This window comes from Lampris incognitus, chromosome 2 (assembly GCF_029633865.1).
Source record: "Lampris incognitus isolate fLamInc1 chromosome 2, fLamInc1.hap2, whole genome shotgun sequence".
NCBI classification, from domain to species: domain Eukaryota; kingdom Metazoa; phylum Chordata; class Actinopteri; order Lampriformes; family Lampridae; genus Lampris; species Lampris incognitus.
In genome coordinates this window covers 30,828,071-30,849,907 of record NC_079212.1, presented here as the reverse complement: position 1 = coordinate 30,849,907, position 21,837 = coordinate 30,828,071, and the positions used below count along the sequence as shown (strand labels likewise).

The window sequence follows — 21,837 nt, the reverse complement described above, 5'->3', positions numbered from 1 at the left end:
CAGATTTCCAGGTCAGATTAAACTGTTTCCCCAATGAGAGCCCCCCATTCTCCTGGACACAAACACAGGATGTCCTTGATGGACACAGTGCTATTATCTAGCCAGCCAGCCAGCCAGAGCGCAGAAAAAAAAAATCTACTAGGGGGGGCGGGGGGGAGTTATTAGCTTGCCTGTGTGCTCCCAGTACATGAAACAATGCCACAACTAAGTTTAGCGTGGCTGAGAGGTTTCGTGAGGTAGCTCACCACAATTCAAGCGCTTATTATTCTTTTTTATTAATACTATCACTCCTTGTAATCAAGATCTGGAGTAGCAGGGGAGGTTTCGGGGACAGTTGAACAATGTGACTGATTATCAAAGGGGACTGCGATAACAAACTGTGTCTTCTGAGCAAGGTAGAAAGCGACGAGGTAAAGAGGCGCCATTGCATAAACAAAGGAAGAAATTCTGGAGAACCCTTGAGAAAATAACATCAACACTGTGGAATGATGGGATGTAGGGCCCAATCGATTCAGGCTTCAGTAGCGTGGGAGGCAGGAATGAAGTCTTTTCACATAATACATGTTATGAAAATATTAACTGATAGTATCTGTGAATAATCCGCTTGCGAGTAAAACCTGGGGGCCAATAACCTTGCTTGGTATTCCCCTGTAAATGTTTTTGTTCAAGCTCAAACTGCACAAAGCTTTCATTGCACTTTCATTCTAACAGGAGCAGAGTAGTCAGTTTACGCAGTTCAATGACTTAGTAAGGATGCCTCCCAGGTAACCTCCCTTTACAGGTAAATCAAGTACATCTGACAATGAAGCAACTCCTGGATAGTTTCTGACCAGACACTGAAGGTAGTAAATTTCCCAAATACCCCTAGAGGAACATGGGATCCTCTAAGGATGGTGGTGCTTGAAGAAAGGGAAATCTAGGCTGATCTGTTAGTCATTTTTCTATAACAACCCTGACCAGGAAAAGAAGCATGAAATGGATGGACAGATGAATGGACAGAGGTTTTCTGTAAGACTCTGGTCATACCATGTGTGGGTGTATGTGTCAGTGTGTGCAGGCTCACACAGCATATCTACCTGTGGGTGAAAGAGCAGCGGCGAGGGCCTAAGAAATTTCTCCTTCAGAGCTCCTACGGGGTCGAGTAGCTTCCTCTTCTCCACCCTGCTGGACCAACATCAAGGTAAAGGGTTACGTACCAAGGTCAAAGCTCAAATCCAAACTAATAGTAAAGACCAACTTCAACTTCCTAATGAGAAAATTAGCAGTGCCACATAGATTGAATAATAGGGTTGACCTCATTGATGGAGGAGGGAGCTTTTATGGTCTAATCGGGGCTGAAATACCTGTATATGGGGTCCATGAAGAATGGTGATGGTTTAGCATAGTGCAGGGGCGGCTGCTGGGGTGGCTGAGCCAGGGGTTGCTGGTGCTGGGTCATAGGGGACTGGTGTAAGGACTGGGAATGTGGGTGCAGATGTCCAGCTGATGGCTCCTCCTTGGTGGAAACCCCTTTGTTAACTCCATAGATGTGGTTCTTGCGGTACTGGGGCTCAGGGGCCACTCCGTTATGACCACTCCGGCTCCGACTGCTAATGCTGAGGTCAAGGGGTTGTTCTTCACCACTTGATATCACTAAGGGTCCACTACTGCTCCCACTACTGCTGTTAGGGTTTGAGGGCTTGGTAGGAGTGGGAGGAGCTAGCTTGACCTCCTTGGGCTTGATAGTGAGATCAAATGGTGACTCAGTGTTGGGAACAAGAGCCCCTGGGGCACCACGCACCATTTTGTGCGGTTGCTCGTGAGGTGACTTGGGCTCAGCCTTAAAAAACATGCCAGAGTTGAGGGCGCCTCTGTCTGTGCTCAAGTGGTAGAGAGAGTGGGGTAAATTGGGCAAGAACTGAAAGGGAAACATGGAATGGTAGGACAATGGACCCATCTTTTTCTCCTGATGAAGACCCATCAAACCTGGCCCAAAGTACTTCTCGGCAATGGAGGCAATGGCTTTGATGGAGTCGGTGGTGGCTATATTGGCATTGGTGGTGGGTGGGAGTGCTTGTTCATCAGGTGGAGGGAAGAATGAGTGCTGGGATGACACTGAAGATAGAAAGGGACGATCGATGGTGAGGCTTCCCGAACTGGACACGGCTGACGCCAATGGACTGCTCACGTCTTCTGGCTGGTTTCCCTCTTGACCTGATGCTGCCCCAGAGGGTTTCCTCCTTTTGCCACTTCGCTCACGTTCACTCTCTCCATCACTGTCCAGGTCAGAACCATCCCCTGAAGCGGTGCCAGTGGTGGTGTCCAGATCCGTCCCACTTGTCGTATTAACATCTTCAAGGTCACTGCCATCAGATATGTCTGCCATCTTGGATTTTGGCTTAGCTACCCCACTGGAGGACAGATCCAGTTTGTTCTCCCTCTCTTTGTCCTCCACTTGACTCAGACTGTTCCCTCCATTGTTGCTCAGGGAGCTGACCAAAGACAGAGGAGGAGCATCTAGAGGGCTTCGTGTCAACTTCCCGTCTGGGGCACTGCTACTCAGGGGACTCTTCAGCAGAGAACTGGGAGGCAGTAAGGGTGGCCGTGGGTACAAGGATGGGGGAAAGATTCCTGGGAAACCATGCGAGAGGGTTGGGAAGCCATGGGACCCTGGTGGGAAGGGTAAGCCAGCGTGAGGATGGGGGCGGGAAGGAAAGTAGTCGGTGAACCCTAAGCCTGAGTGGTTCAGACCAGGATGATGGGGGTGGTGGGACTTGGTCTTGGCCATGATGGGGCTGGAGCTCATGGGGATTCCAGGGGTGAACATCCCTGCTGGAGAGCCATAATGGTTCTTGCCCTCACAGAAGCGTCGGTGCTTGTTGAGGGAGGAGGTAGTGCTGAACATTTGCCCACAGTCCTTGCACTTGATTTGAGTACGGCAGTCAGCATGCATCCGCTTGTGGCGGCAGAGATTGGAGAACTGGGTGTAGGACTTGTGACACACCTCGCCTGGGGGAGCAAGAGGACGAAGCCCATCAGGGCCTGGTTAAACCCATTTAAACACTGTCTCTAAATTTGTTTATCAGATCAACAACATGACATGTACATCAGAATGACAGCAGCCAGGTGAAGTAGCTTTAGATCAGGAACTGAAAGCTTTTTAATGACAAGAAACCTACCATTTAGTCAGACTTGAAATAGCTAACTAGCCAGTGCTTGTTCACATATAAATTATTTCAACTACATGTTGAAAAATCAACATTTAATCTAAAATGTAAACACATAACTGAGGTTTAGACCAAAAAAAATATTCCAAAATATGCGCACTTTTTACACAGATGATCACAATACCATTGTGTTTTTTTTTCGTTATTTTTTCATGGCAATAGACTACTAAACTACACTAAATTACATAACATGCCTGTGGCTGAAAACACATTCACAGGTATAAGGAGGAAGGACAGAAATGACTGATAAAACTTATCTAACATTAATTTAACTAAAAACATAACACTTTGGTGACACTAACACGGGTAGTTACACAAACTACATGGCTCACTGGAACAGTGTGGGTCCTTCAAGAGGCAGTGTGGTAGGGTGTGACAAAGGTGAGGAGTGGTGTAGGTGTTAGGACAGAGAAAAAGAGGTTTGTAATAAGTAGACTGGATAATAAAGTGAAGGCATAACAGAAGAAAGGACTGCTGAGTTTAATGGCGCCATAATGGAGAGGCTGTGAGTGTCCAAGGCTCAAACTTACAGATAAAGGGCTTGACACTGCTGTGGATGTGCTTATGTTGCTTGAGGCCCGAGGAGGTGGCAAATGTCTTGCCACACTCGGGACATGTATGAGCCCGAGCCCCTACATGCTGAGAGCGGATGTGACGCTGCAGGTTGCTAGGATCTGTGAACACCTGTGGAGGGAAGGCGTCATTGCAGACACTTGAAACAGACAATCACAGAAATCTAACCATCATTTGATTATATTATCAATTAATATCCAATAATATGCCCCTTTCTTGTGTGCTGCATTGTCATATGTTACAATGCCAGTGAAATAGAATTTTCAGTGATGTGATAGCATCTGTGTGATTTATAATGTCCATTTGAGAAAGATGCCATCTATACCTAGTGTCAAAATATAAGCTGTAACTACTATCCAAACTAATGCAAAAACACAAATAAAAACAAAAACAAAACAGGAGGAGCAGAATCATGGAAGCAGATAGAGTCTGTGCGCAGTGCGTGCACAACTTACGTGCGCGGTGTGCTGTACCTTATCACAATTTTCACACTCAAAGCGTTTGCCGCTATCGTGTGACATCTGGTGGCGGATGAGGTTGGACTTCCAGTTGAAAGCCTTGGGGCACTGGTCACACTTGTACTCCCTCTCCTCTGTGTGGACTATCATGTGTTGGCCCAGACTTGATGAAGAAAGAGTAGGTTAAGCTCAATTCAAAATTAAGGAATTCATCAATTTATCCTTATATTCTTCTTTGTCTAGTGAAGACGGTACAATGTAAGACTTAATGTGTAATGATGGTGGGAATATGATACGATGTAAATAACATTTGTGGTTTTGTGTTTGAGGGTAAAATGCTAAAGGCTAGCATGTGTTTCTTTTGCGATAACGCTCCTGTGTGTGTTTTTGAGTTTCCATGTTCTTGCTTGTGTGTAAGATAACAATAGGTTATCTGAGTTGTTAAACTGTAAGCTGTGGTAGGTGTGCCTATGTTGCTCCCATCATTATAACTTCATTTGAAGCAGTCCCACTGTTGGTGTGTGTACCTGTATTCATTGGGGAAAATCTTCTCACAGTCTTTACACTCGTGGACAGGCTCGTCGCTGTCCTCGCGTTCCTGTTTGAAATCATCACCCAGTGCATCGAAGATGGAGCCGGCACTGGAGCAGGAGTACTTCTGGTGTCGCCGCAGGTCCAGCGCTGAGGGGAACAGCTCATCACAGTCTTCGCAGCGGTACATCTGCTCCTCTACACATGTATACATACAAACATGCAATCAAAGAAGGTTGAATCAGTTCATCTGGATACAACGTTTATTGACAGATATGTTTCATCACTCATCTAAGTGACTTCTTCAGTCTAAACTGACTGCAGGTATCCCCACCCTTATAAACAATGCATAATGACCAAAACCAATGACCAGTTTCATATACAAATGTGGGTGCGACCATTAACTAGAGTTTCAATGGCCATGTGTACCATTCACAGAGGATTTGGGAATGTCTGCTATCACAGCATTGTAAAATGGCAACAGATGTACTCTTAGGTGCCTCTCTCGGTTCAGGGATCGTCGTTCCCTCTTAAAATAGATGGCCTCTTTCACGCCCTGTTCAAACCAGCGTTCCTCCCTATCAAGGATGTGCACATCCTCATCCTTGAAAGAGTGGCTACTGGCCTGTAGATGGATGTAGCCTGCGGAGTCCTGGCCTGACATGTCAGCTCTCCTGTGTTGCGCCATTCTCTTGGCCAGCGTCTGTTAAGTTTCCCCAATGTACAAGTCACGGCAATCCTCCTGGCACTTAACAGCGTACACTCTGTTTGTGCTGGGGGACCCGACCTTTGGGGGGGACCAACTTCTGGCGCAGCGTGTTTTGGGATTGAAAGCAACTGAAATGCGGTGTTTGGAAAATACGCATCTCAACTTTTCTGACACTCCCGCCATATATGGAATCACCAACTAGTTTATGCTTAGACTGCTGTTGTCTTTCTCCTCTCTTTGATTGGCTGGGGAACTGTTTGGGCATCTTCCTGGCTTTGACAAATGCCCAGTTTAGGATAACCACACTTAACCATCCATCCATCCATTACCTGAACCGCTTATCCAAGGCCTGTTTAATGTGGGATTTCTCCCCTTCCCCAGCTGCTGTGTCGGTGGGAACATTGTCAGCTCCGTGGTACAGTGTCCTGATGCCTCCTAGTTTGTGTTCCAGTGGATGATGAGAGTCAAACCTTAAGTACTGATCAGTATGTGTTGTTTTACGGTAAACATCATCAATAAAATGTCCCCTATCACCAACTGCAATTTCACAGTCTAAGAAGGCTAACCTATCATTTTTCACATCCTCTCTGGTGAACTTGATGTGGTTGTCCATAAAATGAATGTGGTCGGTGAAATGTAGTACAGCCTGAGATTTAATTTTAACTCAGGTGTCATCCACAAATCTGAACCAATGGCTGGGTAGTGTCCCTGGATAGGACATCAGAGCCCTCTTTTCCACTTCCTCCATATACAAGTTGGCCACTACAGATGAGACTGGGGAACCCATAGCACACCAATACCTCTGCCTTTAGTACTGTAACGATCATGGATGAATAGGCTCGGTAGCCCTTGGCTAACGGGTTGGACCCTTTAGTCGAGCGGTTAATGTTGCCGCCCGCGATGCGGGAAATCCGAGTTCGCGTCCCGGCTGTGACGCTCCGGCCGGGCTACCCCCCGAATTCGCTACATTAGTGTCAGAAGTGGGATGTGCGCGGACGCACTTCCTGATGGAGGGGGGTAGTGTAACATACACGAATAAGTAGACACGTTAGCACATAGCTAATGGGTCGGACCCTTAAGTCGACTGATTAACGTTGTCGCCCGCGGTGCGGGAGATACGGGTTCGCATCCCGGCTGTGGCGGTTCCCGAGTGCCCTACCCGAATTCACTACAGTACTATGTGATGTACGTGGACTGAAGACATAGTTTCAGGGGCAGACACACTTGGTCAGTGTTAAGGGTGGTCCTATTGCTAAGGGTGGGGTCGTTTTGTAATTTCATACGGACTACCACAACTTCATCAACAGGAACGCACGTGAAGAGAGATGTAACATCATAAGAGACCATTGTTTCACTCTCCTCCACAATGATGTCCCTCATCTTATCCAGAGAATCCAGTGTTCTGAATGTGATGTTCTTTACTGCCTACCAACGGGTTAAGAATAGATGCAAGAAACGTAGAGATGTTATAGGTCACTGAGTTAATCATACAAACAATAGGCTGTAGTGGCACATCCTGCTTATGTATCTTAGGTAAACTATACAGACTTAAGTGTATCTTCCCCTGGATATAATCTACCCATCCACCCATTTTCCAGGCCGCTTATCCTAATTGGGGTCGCGGGACGCTGGAGCCTATCCCAGTAGTCATAGGGCGGGAGGCGGGGTAACACCCTGAATAGGTCGCTAGTCCCTCTCAGGGCAGACACATGCACACCTGGGGACAATTTAGTAAGTCCGATTCACCTGACCTACATGTCTTTGGACTGTGGGAGCAAACCGGAGCACCCGGAGGAAACCCACGTAGACACGGGGAGAACATGCAAACTCCACACAGAGGACGACTTGGGATGACCCCCAAGGTTGGACAACCCCGGGGTTCGAACCCAGGACCCTCTTGCTTATCATTTTTGGTTATCATTCTATTATATCAAGATCGCCATTTGAATTGATTTATCAAATCACGTCTCCTCCTCTTGGCTGCACAACTAGATAGGCTGCAGTTGTATTCTAAAGAATATACCTCAGATTTTTTTTTAAATTTTGAAAAATTTGGAGGTAATTTGAGTATAATCTGTGGTACAAAATTCTGTCAGTAGCATTGTCCTGTTCTAGCAGCTTCAGACCATCACCTTTTTCTTGTAATCCCTGCCCCGATCTCGTTTCAGGGGCTCGCAAGTATTCATGTCGCTAAGTAACGTCATAACTTTCTCACGATTGTCTGATTTATTACAACAGCGCATCTGCCTTTGTCCACCGGAAGGGCGATTTTATTGTTCTTACTGACCGAGATTCGTGAGAGCGTCCCTCTCCTCTCTACCCATGCTGGACGGTGGCACCTTCGCATTGCTGAGACGGGCGGAAACTCCCGTCCGAAAATTGCTCCACTTCCGGGTCCGCGATATTGTGTTTACGGATCGCCGATTCCGTGGCTGTGATCAGTTCCACTAGACGGATTTCCCTCCGCGTGACAGCAAAATTCAGCCTCAGCGTCGATAGTAAAATTAGTTTGCTTCACCCCTTCATTCAACAGCTGGCTCTGTGCCTTGTGGAGGATCTTCTCAGCTCGGTGGGCCTCGGCCGAAGATTTCACTCGCAGGCTCTTAGGTGTAATCCCGCCCTGCCTGCACTTGAGGCTTAATCTCACGTGGTTTCTGTAGTCTGCCATTTTACACGCCGTTTGCATGTACTCACATACAAGTTTAAGGCAATCCGCGCCGAAATGGTGCAACATGTCTTGATGCATGCTCAATAATCCAGGTAGGAAAATCAAAGAAGGTTGAATCAGTTCATCTGGATACAACGTTTACTAACAGATACGTTTCATCACTCATCTAAGTGACCTCTTCAGTCTCACCTGACTGCAGGTATCCCCACCCATTATAAACAATACAGCTGCATAACGACCGAAACCAACGACCAGTTTCATATGCAAATATGGGCGTGAGCATGCATAAAAAAGATACAAACATGCGCACACATTTTCTTTACATACACAATGCTACCACACAAAAATTGACGAATTTCTAGAATTGCCTGAAGTAAAATATCAACTGTATGTACAAGTGGAATTAAGTGAATAACACAAGTCAGTTTTATTTGTATAGCCCAATATCACAAATTTCAAATTTGCCTCAAGGGGCTTCACAGCAACACAACATCCTGTCCTTAGACCCTCTTAGTGCACCTTAGACAAGGGCACATGTAAAGGTTTGGGTAGATCACAACCATTAGAAACATAGAAAGGAAAAATTGATTGGTTGATATAAAATGAACTGGTTAGTATCCATTTTAAAAAGGAAACAATACATAATTGAGATCTATACAGTAGGTTCTTCATTTGCTTCTATCATCTCTCAGGTGTTGGTTTAGCGGGATTTGGCTTTCAGATAAATAACTCCCTCTGATCTACTCACATTCTTTTAGTTTTGACTGCTGCTGAGCCAATTAGGAGTGCATGAGGAAACCCTATCCCCCCCCACTGAAACAACCCCCACTGAAACAATGTCTGAGATGGGTGAGGGAGGGGTGGGGTGGGGGGCTGAAATGGCAGCATCCTTGTGCAAATATAGGCATGTATCTGCACCAACCATAAATCCATATGTTCCATTGCATTATAAAGAGTTAAACTCTGTGAGCAACAAGAACAAAAGTATCTGTGTATTTACCTCTCTTTCTCTTTCACTCTCTGTTTCTGTTTCGCTGTTAGCGCCAGTTAATCAAATGGTAAAAGCAACAGTCTACCCATTGGCATTCACATAAAATTGAAATCTATTAGCAGTAAAATGTAGCCTTCGTTAACATGGCTAATTGCTTGATGAGGCCAGCGGTTGCAGGGACTGTGGGAGGTGTAATAGCCCACAGGGGAAACAACAGGGGCTGGTCTTCCCTTTCCATGTTGATAACCTTTATAATACTTCTCACCACCAAGGTCAAATGCATAAAACTCAGGCCAGCTTTTTTTTCAATGGCAAGTTCCTGTGCATGGTGCCAAATTCAACAACTCAGGGGAAAGCCCAGGCTGAGTGTGTATGCTTGCGTATGTGCATTCATGTGAACATTTTCCAAAAAGAATGAGCCATGAGGAATAGAAATAAGCAGGGGCAAAGTGGCGCCAACCCCATGGTGATTTCAGCGCCAATGTGCCCTGCCCGCTCTGCCATAACCCACACAAGAGATCGCATGAGTTGGCCCCCCAGGTACCCCAACATGCACTGCACACCCATCCATCATTGCAAGCTTGGCTTAATGAGTTTATCCAAAATGACTTACAGTGCATGGCTCACCTGTTTTCTACCGCACATGACCGTTTATCCAGCTGGAAGTTCTTGGAGGCATTACAAGGGCATTAGTAGAGTGACATCAACGTGTCCGACCTTGGGGATGTGGATAAACGACCTTCTGGTCAATGGCCCCGTTACCTTAAACTCAAATACTAAGCTAACCAGCCTGCCCTGACACCAGGGGGCACATATTTCACTTTGCGAATGAGTGTTTTATTTGAAAGGGTTATGTTTCACTCGGGGGATAAAACACTCAAATAACTTTTTGTAAAACTGTTAAAGGCAGAAACAATATCCCAAAAAGAAGAAAAAAGGTAAAGTAAAAAAAAACCTGGGTAAAAGCTGACTATTGTCACTGAATCCCATGTTAAAGAGTAGTGATCTTTGTCAAATGATGCAAAACTCTTTTTCAGCTAAAGGTTGAAATGAGTGTCAGATAAGTAGAAAGCCATCTTGGATTTGTTTTTAAGTAAACGTAAAACTATTAAAGCACATCAATGTAATTGTGTGGAATATTGAAGCTTGTCATACTGTTCACAATAATCCCGTAACATGTTAGTAATAGACTAGCAAATTTAGTGTGTGTGTGTGTGTGTGTTTCAGTGAATGTGCACACTTATAAAGGTATAGGTGTGTCTACATGTGTGCGAGCAGGTCTGCATTGTTTCACTTGTTCTGCGTTATGGGGGTGGGGGCTGCTCATAAATGAGAGACTAATAGCTCTCTGGGAGAAGAAGGGCAGCACAATTATGTGCAGTTTAGCGGCTAATCTGGGTGCATGGGTGAGGTCTCAAGGGACTCCTCAAGTCCTCTACTTCAAATTCCTTCTCCGATAAGCCAGACAGAGAGGAGAGCTGCCCTGCCAAACTCTGAGACAGTTCTTCTGCCCGTCTCTCACTCTGTCTCTCTCACACACACACACACACACACACACACACACACACACACACACACACACAAATCCTCAGACAGGATTGACTCTTTGTCTGTCACACTCCATCACGCACGCACACGCACACACCCCTCTAGAATACACTATCAGACAGAACAGCACGAACCATTTACATGCCTTATTTGCATGCCAGTCCGTTTCTATTCTATAATTTTACTTGTTTTTCTTTTCTCTCTGTTTTTTTTTTTAAAATTCTCTCCCCTGTTCCTTTGGCTGGAAGATCTGAGCACAGGCTAACCATCACACGGGGGAAAACTGTTTGTGTATTACACAACGTCTTACGGACATCATGTTCTCTATCCACCGTTTTTATAGTCCGTTACAAATAGAAGTAATCTTTTTTCCCCCTCCCTGCTTCCAGAAAGACCAGAAACACAACAAAACAAGGTTACCTGACAACCCCACTTCATTGCAATATAGGTCCAAGATGTTCGAGGAAATTCAACGGAACTACGGCCTCTTTTCCGCCTGGGCAGACTTATAAGGACAGGCCCAGATCCAGACTCGGTGCCTGTATCAAAGCTATAGATTTTCAGATAAAAACTATTCGACATATTCGGTTTGACGTGGGCTCGGCTACACGGCTGAAAGGTGCAGTGTCGTGTTACCCACTTGAAGGGAAACGGTGAGTGGTCCCACGCAAACAAACATAGCGGCACCGTTTGCGGACAACAACGCCATAACACCGGAACGGCGACTTATCAAATGTGACACACTGTTCGAAATGTGTGCGGGGGTAAAATGGCCGATGACTAAACGTCTCACAGACAACTCGGCTAAACTCGTGTAACAGAGCGTCTACTGCACTTTTACCATTGACCCCGCGTATTTTAATGAACGAATTAATAATATAGTAACAAAAAAAAGTTAACAGGCAGGGCGTCCATTTTATTTTGATCTTGGTGTTTTGTGAAGCTTCCTGCAAATTAATGATCGAAGAAAGTTGAGTACCATTGCAGGATAATGTGTGGGCAAATGAAAAAAATAGATAAAAATCAGAGCAACTCGCAACTGGCCAATCTATTTTAAACCATAAATCGGCATAGCGAGATTTGATCCCATCCTGAACCTTGATAACGAGACATGTTCACTTTATTTAAGAGTATTTCCAGTGGGGAAAAGCGTTGTCTTTGCCCCGTCACGTCAGCGGGGCTATGGAGTGTGTATTGGCTCGGGAAAGTAACACAGGATGTTGGTTGAAGTTTGTTTAAAATGTGCGCTAATGATGCGCATTAATCTTACCTTCTAGGTTGGGTGCCATGGATCCCTCGGGGAAAATGCCCTCCTTCATATACACTAAAAGCTCCTCCCCTGCATCAATGTCCCGGACAGCTTTATAATAAATCTGCGATGGGGAGAGAGGGAGAGAGAGAGAGAGCGAGAGAGATTAATTTAAGGTCTGGATGCAGTTAGAAGCCTATATTCAAACATGTATTATACTTATCAAATGTAAATTAATCTCATGTCGGAATTACTGATATTCTTTTTGTACTTACTATCCAATTTATTAGGCTTAATATGTGTGTATGATTTCATATTGGCCAGCCACTAAATAAAGAAAAAAGTGTAGGCCTTAACACGCTTCAAGGCTATTTCACAGTTGAGCCTACATAAGGAATGTTAATTTGGACATAATTTGATCAGTGGTTTTATATATTTAAGTATACATTAAGAAATATACGTATTGGACATTTAGCCTTGTCCAGAAAGCACCTGCCAATACATGAACGAAAATACATATGTAAACGTTTGTCATTAAAAACGAATAATTTAGCTCAGCTATAACCAAAATCACAATTTCCCCCAAAAACGATTCTCGGGGCTTTCATCCAAACGAAAAAAATGTTAATAGTTGATAGGCTCATTTTTCGCGAAAGAAAATAATGTCCTTAACCGGGTGTCGTGACTTCAGGCTGTCGTATCAAGTCAAACACATGAAATGCAATTGCATGGGACGAAATGAAACGAACTACAGCGGCATACCATACATACATACATATTCATACATACACATCCATGTGTATACATTTAGTCTAAAAGCAGTCAGCGAAGCAGAAGGAAGCTCAGATGTCCTTCTAGGACATGACGATCCGACTGGCATAGCCTCCTTAACATGGGTAAAACATACACAAATTGGCCTACTTTAACTTTGCGTGTCGTATGATCACATCGAACAAAGAACAGTGAGGAATTACAATAAACGAATACACCAGGCCGCATTACATACAAGCCTGTACAGCGACGGACCGCCGCGCTGACTGAAAGCAGATAAAGGATATTTGAACGAATTTGGTGGCGGTATTAATGTGACGTTTTCCCTTTTTTGATTTTATTTTTAAAAGTAAGGCTAACGCTAATGCGGACCGGTAATTTATAGCACCGACTCCGTCTGAATGCAGACCGCGGGCAGACGCTTTTGACGCACGAGGGCGCACCACACCAGCTCAGATGAGCGCGCCGGCTCACCGGCGGAGAGGTACAGCTCACACCGCTTCACCAGAATACGGACAAACCGAGACAAAGTCGGAGACTTAGCAGCTTTAAGAAACGCTTAGACAAAGAGTGACGGTGGGTCACATTTAGTGAGGCCTTTATCAGTCAGAACACAACGGATTTCGACGTTATTCTTACTGCTAATATCATCATCATCATTACTATTATTTTACTATTGTCAAACATCAGGCTATCCATAATATTGGTGCATCCTGGCTACTTTTGGAGCTGACCTTTCTTCTCTGCGTAAGACGGAAGAGTTGAGACAGTTGCGCGGCGGTTCGCAGAGCCTCCAGCTGCAGCAGCGCTTCAGTCCCGGTGGAGTTGGCGACACAACCCATAGTAGGCTACCGGAGAGTTAGCGGAGAGCTGCAGCGAGCAGGGCCGGACAGAGGCGGTCGCCGAGCGGCAAGGCAGGCAGCGGATTAACGGCGGTCTTCCCTCTAGCTGGAGCCGATGTTCCACTAGTCTAGTCTCGTCTTTGATGATGATGATGATGATGATGAGGCTTCTCTCTCTCTCTCTCTCTCTCTCTCTCTCTCTCTCTCTCTCTCTCTCTCTCTCTCTCTCTCTCTCTCTCTCTCTCTCTCTCTCTCTCTCTCTCTCATTAGTGATTCCCTATTGCCCCCTTGGAGCTCTGGCGGTTAACCGTCGGCCACTCCTCCTCCTCTTATCTCCAGCCAAAAGGATGGAGGGCTCTATCGAGCAGACCCCTCCCCGCATCTCCGATCCCCGTCGCCGCTTTGACCGCTAGATAAATCTATTATTGATGGAAATAATGGATAAAGTGGCCTGAGAGACGTGCACTCCCCCCCACCCACATTCACACACACACACCAGACGGCGGTGTATGGGGTCGCACGTGGAGCGCACATCGAATTAGAAGAAATAATTAAAAAAATATTTTTTCAACAACGATGAACAAAGTTATTTAGGTTGTCTGCGAAACATCAGAACGGACACCTGTAGGCTGTTTTACTCGCCTTTCAGTCCATAACTTCCATGCACAGTCGTGCGCCTTAAAAACCTACTATATAATGGTGTCGAGGATCTAAACAAAATACCCCAAACAACGGAGTTAACCTCAAAATAATTGAATCGAATCGATCTTGCTTTATTAAACTGTATTTATGAGCGTTAGGTAGCAACTATTATGTGTGTGTGTGTGTGTGTATCGTTGCATTTATAATTTACTGTAAAATGGATATCAACAATTCTAAATTGGTGGAAAACTGTCGACATAAATCGTTTAATTTACAAAAATAGCAAAAATTGAAATGTTTGATGAATAGAACTAATACTATCCCCTCTTGTTTAATTCTACATGGGTTTACTCTACTTACTGTCTAAATTCGATCAACCATATCCCCAATTTAAAGCTCTAGATCTTTCCAAATTATAATTGGAGATGTCCTTTTTTTTACATAACATTTAGATCGCAAGGCTAAATTTAACACAAGTCAATAATAATTTGCATACATCTCTTGCAGCAAGCGAACGTGGCCTACAGAGAAATGCGTTTTCATTAAAATCGCTATTTTAAATCCGAGTGGCCCTTGGCAGATTAGCGGTTTAGTGGACGCTAATAAGTCTGAACAACAGCACTATAAACACGCAGCGAAGATGAACACTTCAGATAAGCAGTGCTGTTAACTTAAAATTAAGGAGCCATCCAAAATGACTCTGACAGACCTAATTGGTTTGCCGCCGTATTTTGATGTGTGTGTGTGTGTATGTGTGAGTGAGTGTGTGTGTGTGTGTGTGTGTGTGTGTGTGTGTGTGTGTGTGTGTGTGTGTGTGTGTGTGTGTGCGTGTAACTTTATGAAGCAGCCTACAGTAAAATCTGGCACTCAAGCCCCTGTTGACCTTTTCCCATCTCTGTCCAGTGTTCAAGGGACAGAGGCCTCATCCATCAACGCCAACCCCATCCCCCACTGTCACGTCAAACACACAACCACACACGTACACATGCATGCATGCATGCATGAAGGCACACGCACGCACGCACACACGCACACACACACACACACACACACACACACACACACACACACACACACACACACACACACACACACACACACACACACACACACACACACACAAGGTACACAAGCTTAACAATGAGGCAGTTTTCTACAAGCATCCAGCACGGTGGCCGTTTCTCGTGGCCGTGTTTGATTGAACTGTGTGTGTGTGTGGGGGGGTGAAACGTTGTTAGGGAACATAAAAGATGGGGACTTGTGTGGTAAGTACGCGGGCAAGGTTCATCTTCTGCTCCACTCTGAAGCGCTCCCACCCCCACTCCCAACTTCCTTGCTCCGTCCAAGCCCCTTGCTGCTTTAGTTGGATGCAGTCTGGCCTTGTGGTCCTGCCAGTTCTAGTTGATTGTTTGCGCTCATGTTCATATGAAAGGAAAGTATTTTATGGAAGAAGCCATGGTATTGTAGAAACATGCATGCAAACACACACACACACACACACACACACACACACACACACACACACACACACACACACACACACACGCACAGAGAGCAAACTGTTTGATTTAGTTTGTTTGTAAAGTCATCACTTAGAGAGACTGAATATTGCATTAGAGTGAATTTGAAAACAGGATTTGTGGAGGTTGGAAGGTTAGCAGAAATTAGTGTGTGCATGTTTGCGTGCACTACAGTGTACACATCAAAATGTGTTGTCTGCACATTCTGTACACATAAGGTTTGAGGCACACGTTTGTGTGTGTGTGTGCGCGCATGTGTGCACGTGTGTATATGTGCTTGTTTATGTGTATAAGTGAGATAGTTTTGAAAAGCAGCAGAAGAAACTGGCAAGGCACCAGGGACTCTTTTGCTGCCAAAGGCCTTGAGAGAATCTAAAATGCTGCAGATAGATTTGGATGAGCAGCCTGCCTAGAAACACCTATATGACGCAAAAGTAACAGGTCTGTGCATGCACACTCACTTGTGTGTGTGTGTGTGTGTGTGTGTGTGCGTGTGTGCACGTGCACATGTGTGTATGTGTGTGTGTGTGTGTGTGTGTGTGTGTGTGTGTGAGAGAGTGTCTCGTGTCTCACACACACACACACACACACACACACACACACACACACACACACACACACACACACACACACACACACACACACACACACACACACACATTTCCCAGAAGACCAAAGGCCACCTCATTACAGACAGCTAACAAAGTAGGTCCCTTGTCAGATTTGTCAGGCCAAAGAACACCACATTTGTAAACAAAAAATTATATTCATAAAATGACATCCCTTTATTAAAGGGCAAACTTTTTATTCAATTATGAATGATCAGTTTTTTGCTCCTCTCTTACAACATCAGTAGCAAACAAGCAAACAAATAAATTATCCTCTCACTTTTTAAAAGGATATTGCCCACACTTGAATTTGCCAGCTGTGCACATATTTCCATAAACTCATGCATTGTGCATGCCTTTACAAAATAAAACAAAAAAATGAAAAAAAATCATAGAATAGAGTACAAAGACAGATAAATTATGCATTTTTGCAGTGAGTGGCTTTGTGTGTGTGTGTGTGTGGTTGCGTGTGTGAGAGAGTGTGTTTGTAAATAAATGATAGGGTCACGCTTGCGAGCCGCCACACTAAACAACTAGCCAGGGTGGACAAAAGCAAAGCCGTCGCGCCTTTGAGTACAAATACACAGAAAAGCCGCCGTGCATGTGGCCTTTTCCACGTCCCACAATTCTCCACAATTTTCTAGCGGTGCCCTGATTCCTCCTTTTGACATTGTGTGGCAGTGGCAGGGGGCACTGATGTGAAAATCTTAAAAGGATTAGGCCGGGTTGGTGTTGCCAGTCAATTGCTGCTTGTCAATCTCGGAGGCCCCTGTGCATTTCCTCTTGCTCGGTCCAAGCCACCCCCCCCTTCTTAATGCCTAAAGCCTAAATGGACACACTAGCCTGTCCCCTCCGTGTGACAGGCTGACAGGTGGCAGGTCGAGACATGAGGACCGAGGAACAGGGACAAAGACGAGGAGGGACAGGCGTCTCCGGGAGGGAGAGGGAGCGGGAGACGTGGGCATGGGATTAGGAGACAAATGAGAACAGGGGGACCGGGAAGGAGAAACATGGAGGCGCTGGCCACAGTACGGACATGTCAGTTGTTATAAAGCCACCTTCCACCATGCTGTGTGCTGCTGCTGCTGAGCTAGGTCATGTTATTGTGGATTTCTGTCTGTTTTAGGATGACTTGTTGTATTTTTTTCTGTTCCCTCGGACGACTGGTGATTTTATTGTTTTTTAATGTCACTTGCAAAATCCTTTTGCATTCTGGTTGTTATTTTTGTATTTTATATTTTTCGATTTCCCCCCGCCCCACCCCTTTTTCTCCCCAGTTGTACTTTGCCAATTACCCCACTCTTCCGAGCCATGCCGCTCACTGCTCCACCCCTCTCTGCCGATTGGGGGGGGGGGCTGCAGACTACCACATGCCTCCTCTGATACACAAGGAGTCACCAGCCGCTTCTTTTCACCCGACAGTGAGGAGTTTCACCAGGGGGATGTGGCGCGTGGGAGGATCACGCTATTTCCCCCAGTCCCCGAACAGGCACCCCGACCGACCAGAGGAGGCGCTACTGCAGTGACCAGGACACATACCCACGTCAGGCTTCGCACCCGCAGACACGGCCAGTTGTGTCTGTGGGGACGCCCGACATATGTATTTTACATTGTAGCAAATTTGATCACTTCTCTATTGACAGTTTGTTTAGCCAATGTTCAAATAAACCAAACCAAACTAAAATGTCAGCATGACAGAAACGGCAGAACTTTTCCTTTTCATTCACAGGCACTAGGACAACAATCGCCAAAGCAAAGCAGCTAAAAGCAGCCTCAGCAGCAGATCCCAGTGAAAAGGGGAAACGTGAAATTTGCTCCAGCTACTTGTGGCATACACATTCGTAAGCATGGGGTTAGGGCCTGGTTAAATAGCAGGGGTTTTATGGGTACCGGCTGGGCATCTTTCCAGACGCAGTCCATACCCTACCAGACTTTCCTCATATGCAGACAGAGAGAGCGAGAGAGCGAGGGAGAGAGAGAGAGAGAGAGAGAGAGGGAGAGAGAGGGGGGGGGGAGAGAGAGAGGGGGGGGAGAGAGAGAGAGAGAGATGCTCACTGTTACTCTGTCTTAAATTCTGTAAGATATCTCTTTTCTGTTTGAGAAAAGAGAAGAAAACAGCCACGAGGAGGGGCGAAGTGAGGAAAAGAGAGGGAGAGGAGAGAGGGAGAGAGGAAGAGAGAGTGAGTGACCGTGTTCCTGTTTCCACATAAGAAGACTATGGCCGGCATAATGGTTATTATAGGACTCAGGAGTGTCAGTCTATTCTTCAGCCTCCTACTGCACAGGGGTAATTTTTAATAGCACCGGCAACTGCCCCAGCCTTGGACACACAATAGAGCCATTCCTCACTCATTACCACTGCACCCATTCTGCTATCACAATGGTAAATACATAGCCTCGCACACACACACACTCAGTGTCTTTGCTGAAGACAATAGCAGTTCATTAAGTCTCCACATCCCTTTCTCTCGCCGTCAACATGTCTCTCCCGCTCGGCTCTACATACCGAGTGGTGACAGCTGACAGAGCCTTGGCATTATTTCTCACCTGGTCTCCAGTGAGGTGACAGGCGGCGAGGTTTTGCTCCTCGAAGGAAGGGGCACAGCGGACGTACTTGAGCCAGCTGCTGCTCGTGGCATCCGAGACCGAGTCCAGAGTGAACTTGACGTTGCCGTGATCGTCCACCACCTGTTGGGAGAACAACAGGTCAGATCCTGCTGAGAGTGGCGCAAATGAACATCACCCGCAATGTTTCAAAGGCTCACCAAAGTAAAAGAAAAGCCCAACAGCGGCGAAAAGAAAAACCAAACAAAACCAAAACTACAAGTTTTGTTAGTTAGGAAATCATGCTGTGCTCAGGGATATACTGCAAGATATTTGTTTGGAGGGGGGGGCATGCAGATATAAAAAAAAGTGTAAAACGCAATATCTTAAAGGAAAGGATAGCAGGACAGGCTGTGCCAGTGATTTGATATCACGTATATAAACATGTTGGTTGGGTCAGAGTGGCAGCCCCCCCCCCCAAACTCATCACTTTGGACAAGGAGAGGAAATGGGGAAGAGGGAAGGGGAGGGGGACACACACTGTGGCTTCTTTCACTTGTCTAAAGACTTTCTCTGGCACTTATTGATCACCCTTTGTAACCCCTGGGCCTCCCCTGGGGGAGTCCGAGAGCAGGTTTCATATTACCCGCTCTCATGGAGAATGAAGGAGGATGGAGAAGGAGCTGAAGAAGGGAGAAGAGGAGAGGAGAGGAGAAAAGAGAGGCTTATTGTGGGGCAGCGAGTGAGGAAACGACCACAGGAGCAGCTCAGCCGGCGCTGGGGCTTTTACCCGTCAGCCGCTGGTAGAAACCCTGAGCCTAACAGTGTGGCGAGCTGCAAACATGCTTTGAGGCCTCTGCAGCGGCTAAACTCACAGTGGCGTTTGCCAAAAACAAGCGACGATCTCTGAACGTTCAGAAGAGGCCCGAACGTTTCACTGGAGAAGTTGCGAAATCACTCGATGATAACTTTTGTGCAATTCTTCTGGTGCACAAGATTTCATTAATGCTTGAAATATTTAAGCAGTCTACGACACGTCGTCACGCGCTAACTTGCAAGGCAGCATTCCAGAAATACACAGGCAGCAAGTCCCCAAGTTTGCAAAATAAAAGAGGTGAAATTGAGCGAGGCTGAAAGAAGTGTTAATGCACCATTGAAATAGCAAACACTGGGCAGTGGATCTCGTTGGGAGGGACAGATTTTAAGGGCCTGTGGGGTTTGTCTGCTAATCTTGGCTCCTGTGTGTGTACGTGTGTGTGTGTACGTGTGTGTGTGTGGTGTGTGTGTTTGGGTGTCTGTGGTGTTGTGGGGCTGGAGGCGTGAGGGTTGGTGGTGGTGGGGAATCTGGGGGCGACTCAACTGAATCCCCACGGCTCGGCTTTTTCAACGAGCCGGGGTAGAAGCTCCGGTTTCCTCCTCCGCTGGAAGTGATATTGAGTCTGTGTGAATTCTCGGGGGCGAGCTGGCCCGAGACAGAGCAAGCCCTCAAATTACCACTCGCAATCAGCCTGGGCCAACTTCAACTTTGACCCCTTGGTTGGCTCTCTGCACTCCTAATCACACTCAAATGTCGCAGGAAGTCGAGGTGTGATAGAGACGAACCAAAAAGCCATCTGACGTTTTTAGATGTGCCGAGTTCGTGAACCTCTCTAACTGGCTGTTTTGCACAGGCCTGCTCGTGTTTTCGAGCTCGTAAAGCGTGAATACCCGTGTTCTTGTTGTCACGCTGAGCGTGTGCAGAAGGTGTGTTGTGGTAGGTGACGGCACGGCGTCAGGCTCGGTAAGTAAATATGTAAAGGGTCTGGTCGGAGGTGTGGCAGTTTACCCTCGGCTGTGTTTTTGTGAATAAGCCAGTCGTCATAGGCTAAATACGTGCACGCGTGCTCGAGGTAGCAGCACCTCACACAAGCGCTCGATTCACCACTACTGGGGCCAGGAGACGCAGGTTAGCGCTCATCGCTAACCTGCGTCCACATAACAATGCCTGCTCCAGGCTGGGCTAGAAACAATTTGTGGTAAGCTAGGTCTGCTGAGAAAAAACAAGCAAAAATAAATCCTAACTAGTCAGGGAAAACCTGCTGCTGCTGCTTTATGCAAATGCATTTTCTGTTTGGAGGCAGGGGAAAAAACCGCCGCTGCATGAAAGTGACCTGCTGGCGATGAGATCAGGGTTCGACATGCAGTCGTTCAGTCTTGGACCCGCACTAAAAAAAGTGAGCAGTTCTGTTCACAGAGTGAGCCGGTTCTCTGTTGCCCCCAGCAGAATAATTTGCCCCCAGCAGAATAATTTGCCCCAGATCCTTTGTAGTATTTCCCAACGCTGCCAATATTACCACACACGGAGGCTGCAGGAGACCAACTATTTTTCACTTCATGAACTTGCCTTTATAGCACATCTCTCATTTACTAGAGGAGATATTCTAGTTTATGGTGTTGTGTTCTGTGTTTCATGTATGCAGTCCATGGAATAAAATGACCTGAATGTTGAAATATACTTGGCAAACTATGCCATTTTAATTTAGATTTTTCCACTTATATATATATATATATATATATATATATATATATATATATATATATATATATAAAGCAAAACCTAGAGTCAACAAGTGCGGCTACTGCCTTCTCTGTTTGCAGTGTATACCTTAAACACACTGCCTTGATGAAGCGCATGTCTTAATTTTTTGTGTGAAAACCGTCACTGAAAACTAACCAGGCATACCTCCTCAACCAAGGACCCACAGACAGACATACACATACACACCTACACACACCCACTCACATACTCACACACACTGCACGCATACCGAGCCGCAACGTGCACAGACACACATGCGTACACACATGTACACACACACTGACACATGAACATGTATTATACAAGTTCACACAAAGGCAAGATGTGCACAGAAATGTATTAGTATATACACACCGATAGCCGCACACACATACGCAATCACACACATACACACACACC

At 45.9% G+C, this 21,837-nt stretch overlaps 1 protein-coding gene across 1 annotated transcript in view; it reads right to left on the bottom strand.

Moving 5' to 3' along the window:
- Positions 1–21,837, bottom strand: part of prdm16 (PR domain containing 16) — a 134,234-nt gene that overhangs the window by 16,588 nt on the left and 95,809 nt on the right. Inside the window, exons 2-8 of the mRNA XM_056299293.1 lie at positions 18,864–19,004; positions 11,955–12,057; positions 4,765–4,966; positions 4,253–4,400; positions 3,737–3,890; positions 1,344–2,988; positions 1,077–1,164 (exon numbers count right to left, since the gene is read on the bottom strand). Of these exons, the coding sequence (XP_056155268.1) occupies positions 1,077–1,164; positions 1,344–2,988; positions 3,737–3,890; positions 4,253–4,400; positions 4,765–4,966; positions 11,955–12,057; positions 18,864–19,004 (2,481 nt within the window). The remainder of the gene's footprint in view (positions 1–1,076; positions 1,165–1,343; positions 2,989–3,736; positions 3,891–4,252; positions 4,401–4,764; positions 4,967–11,954; positions 12,058–18,863; positions 19,005–21,837) is intronic.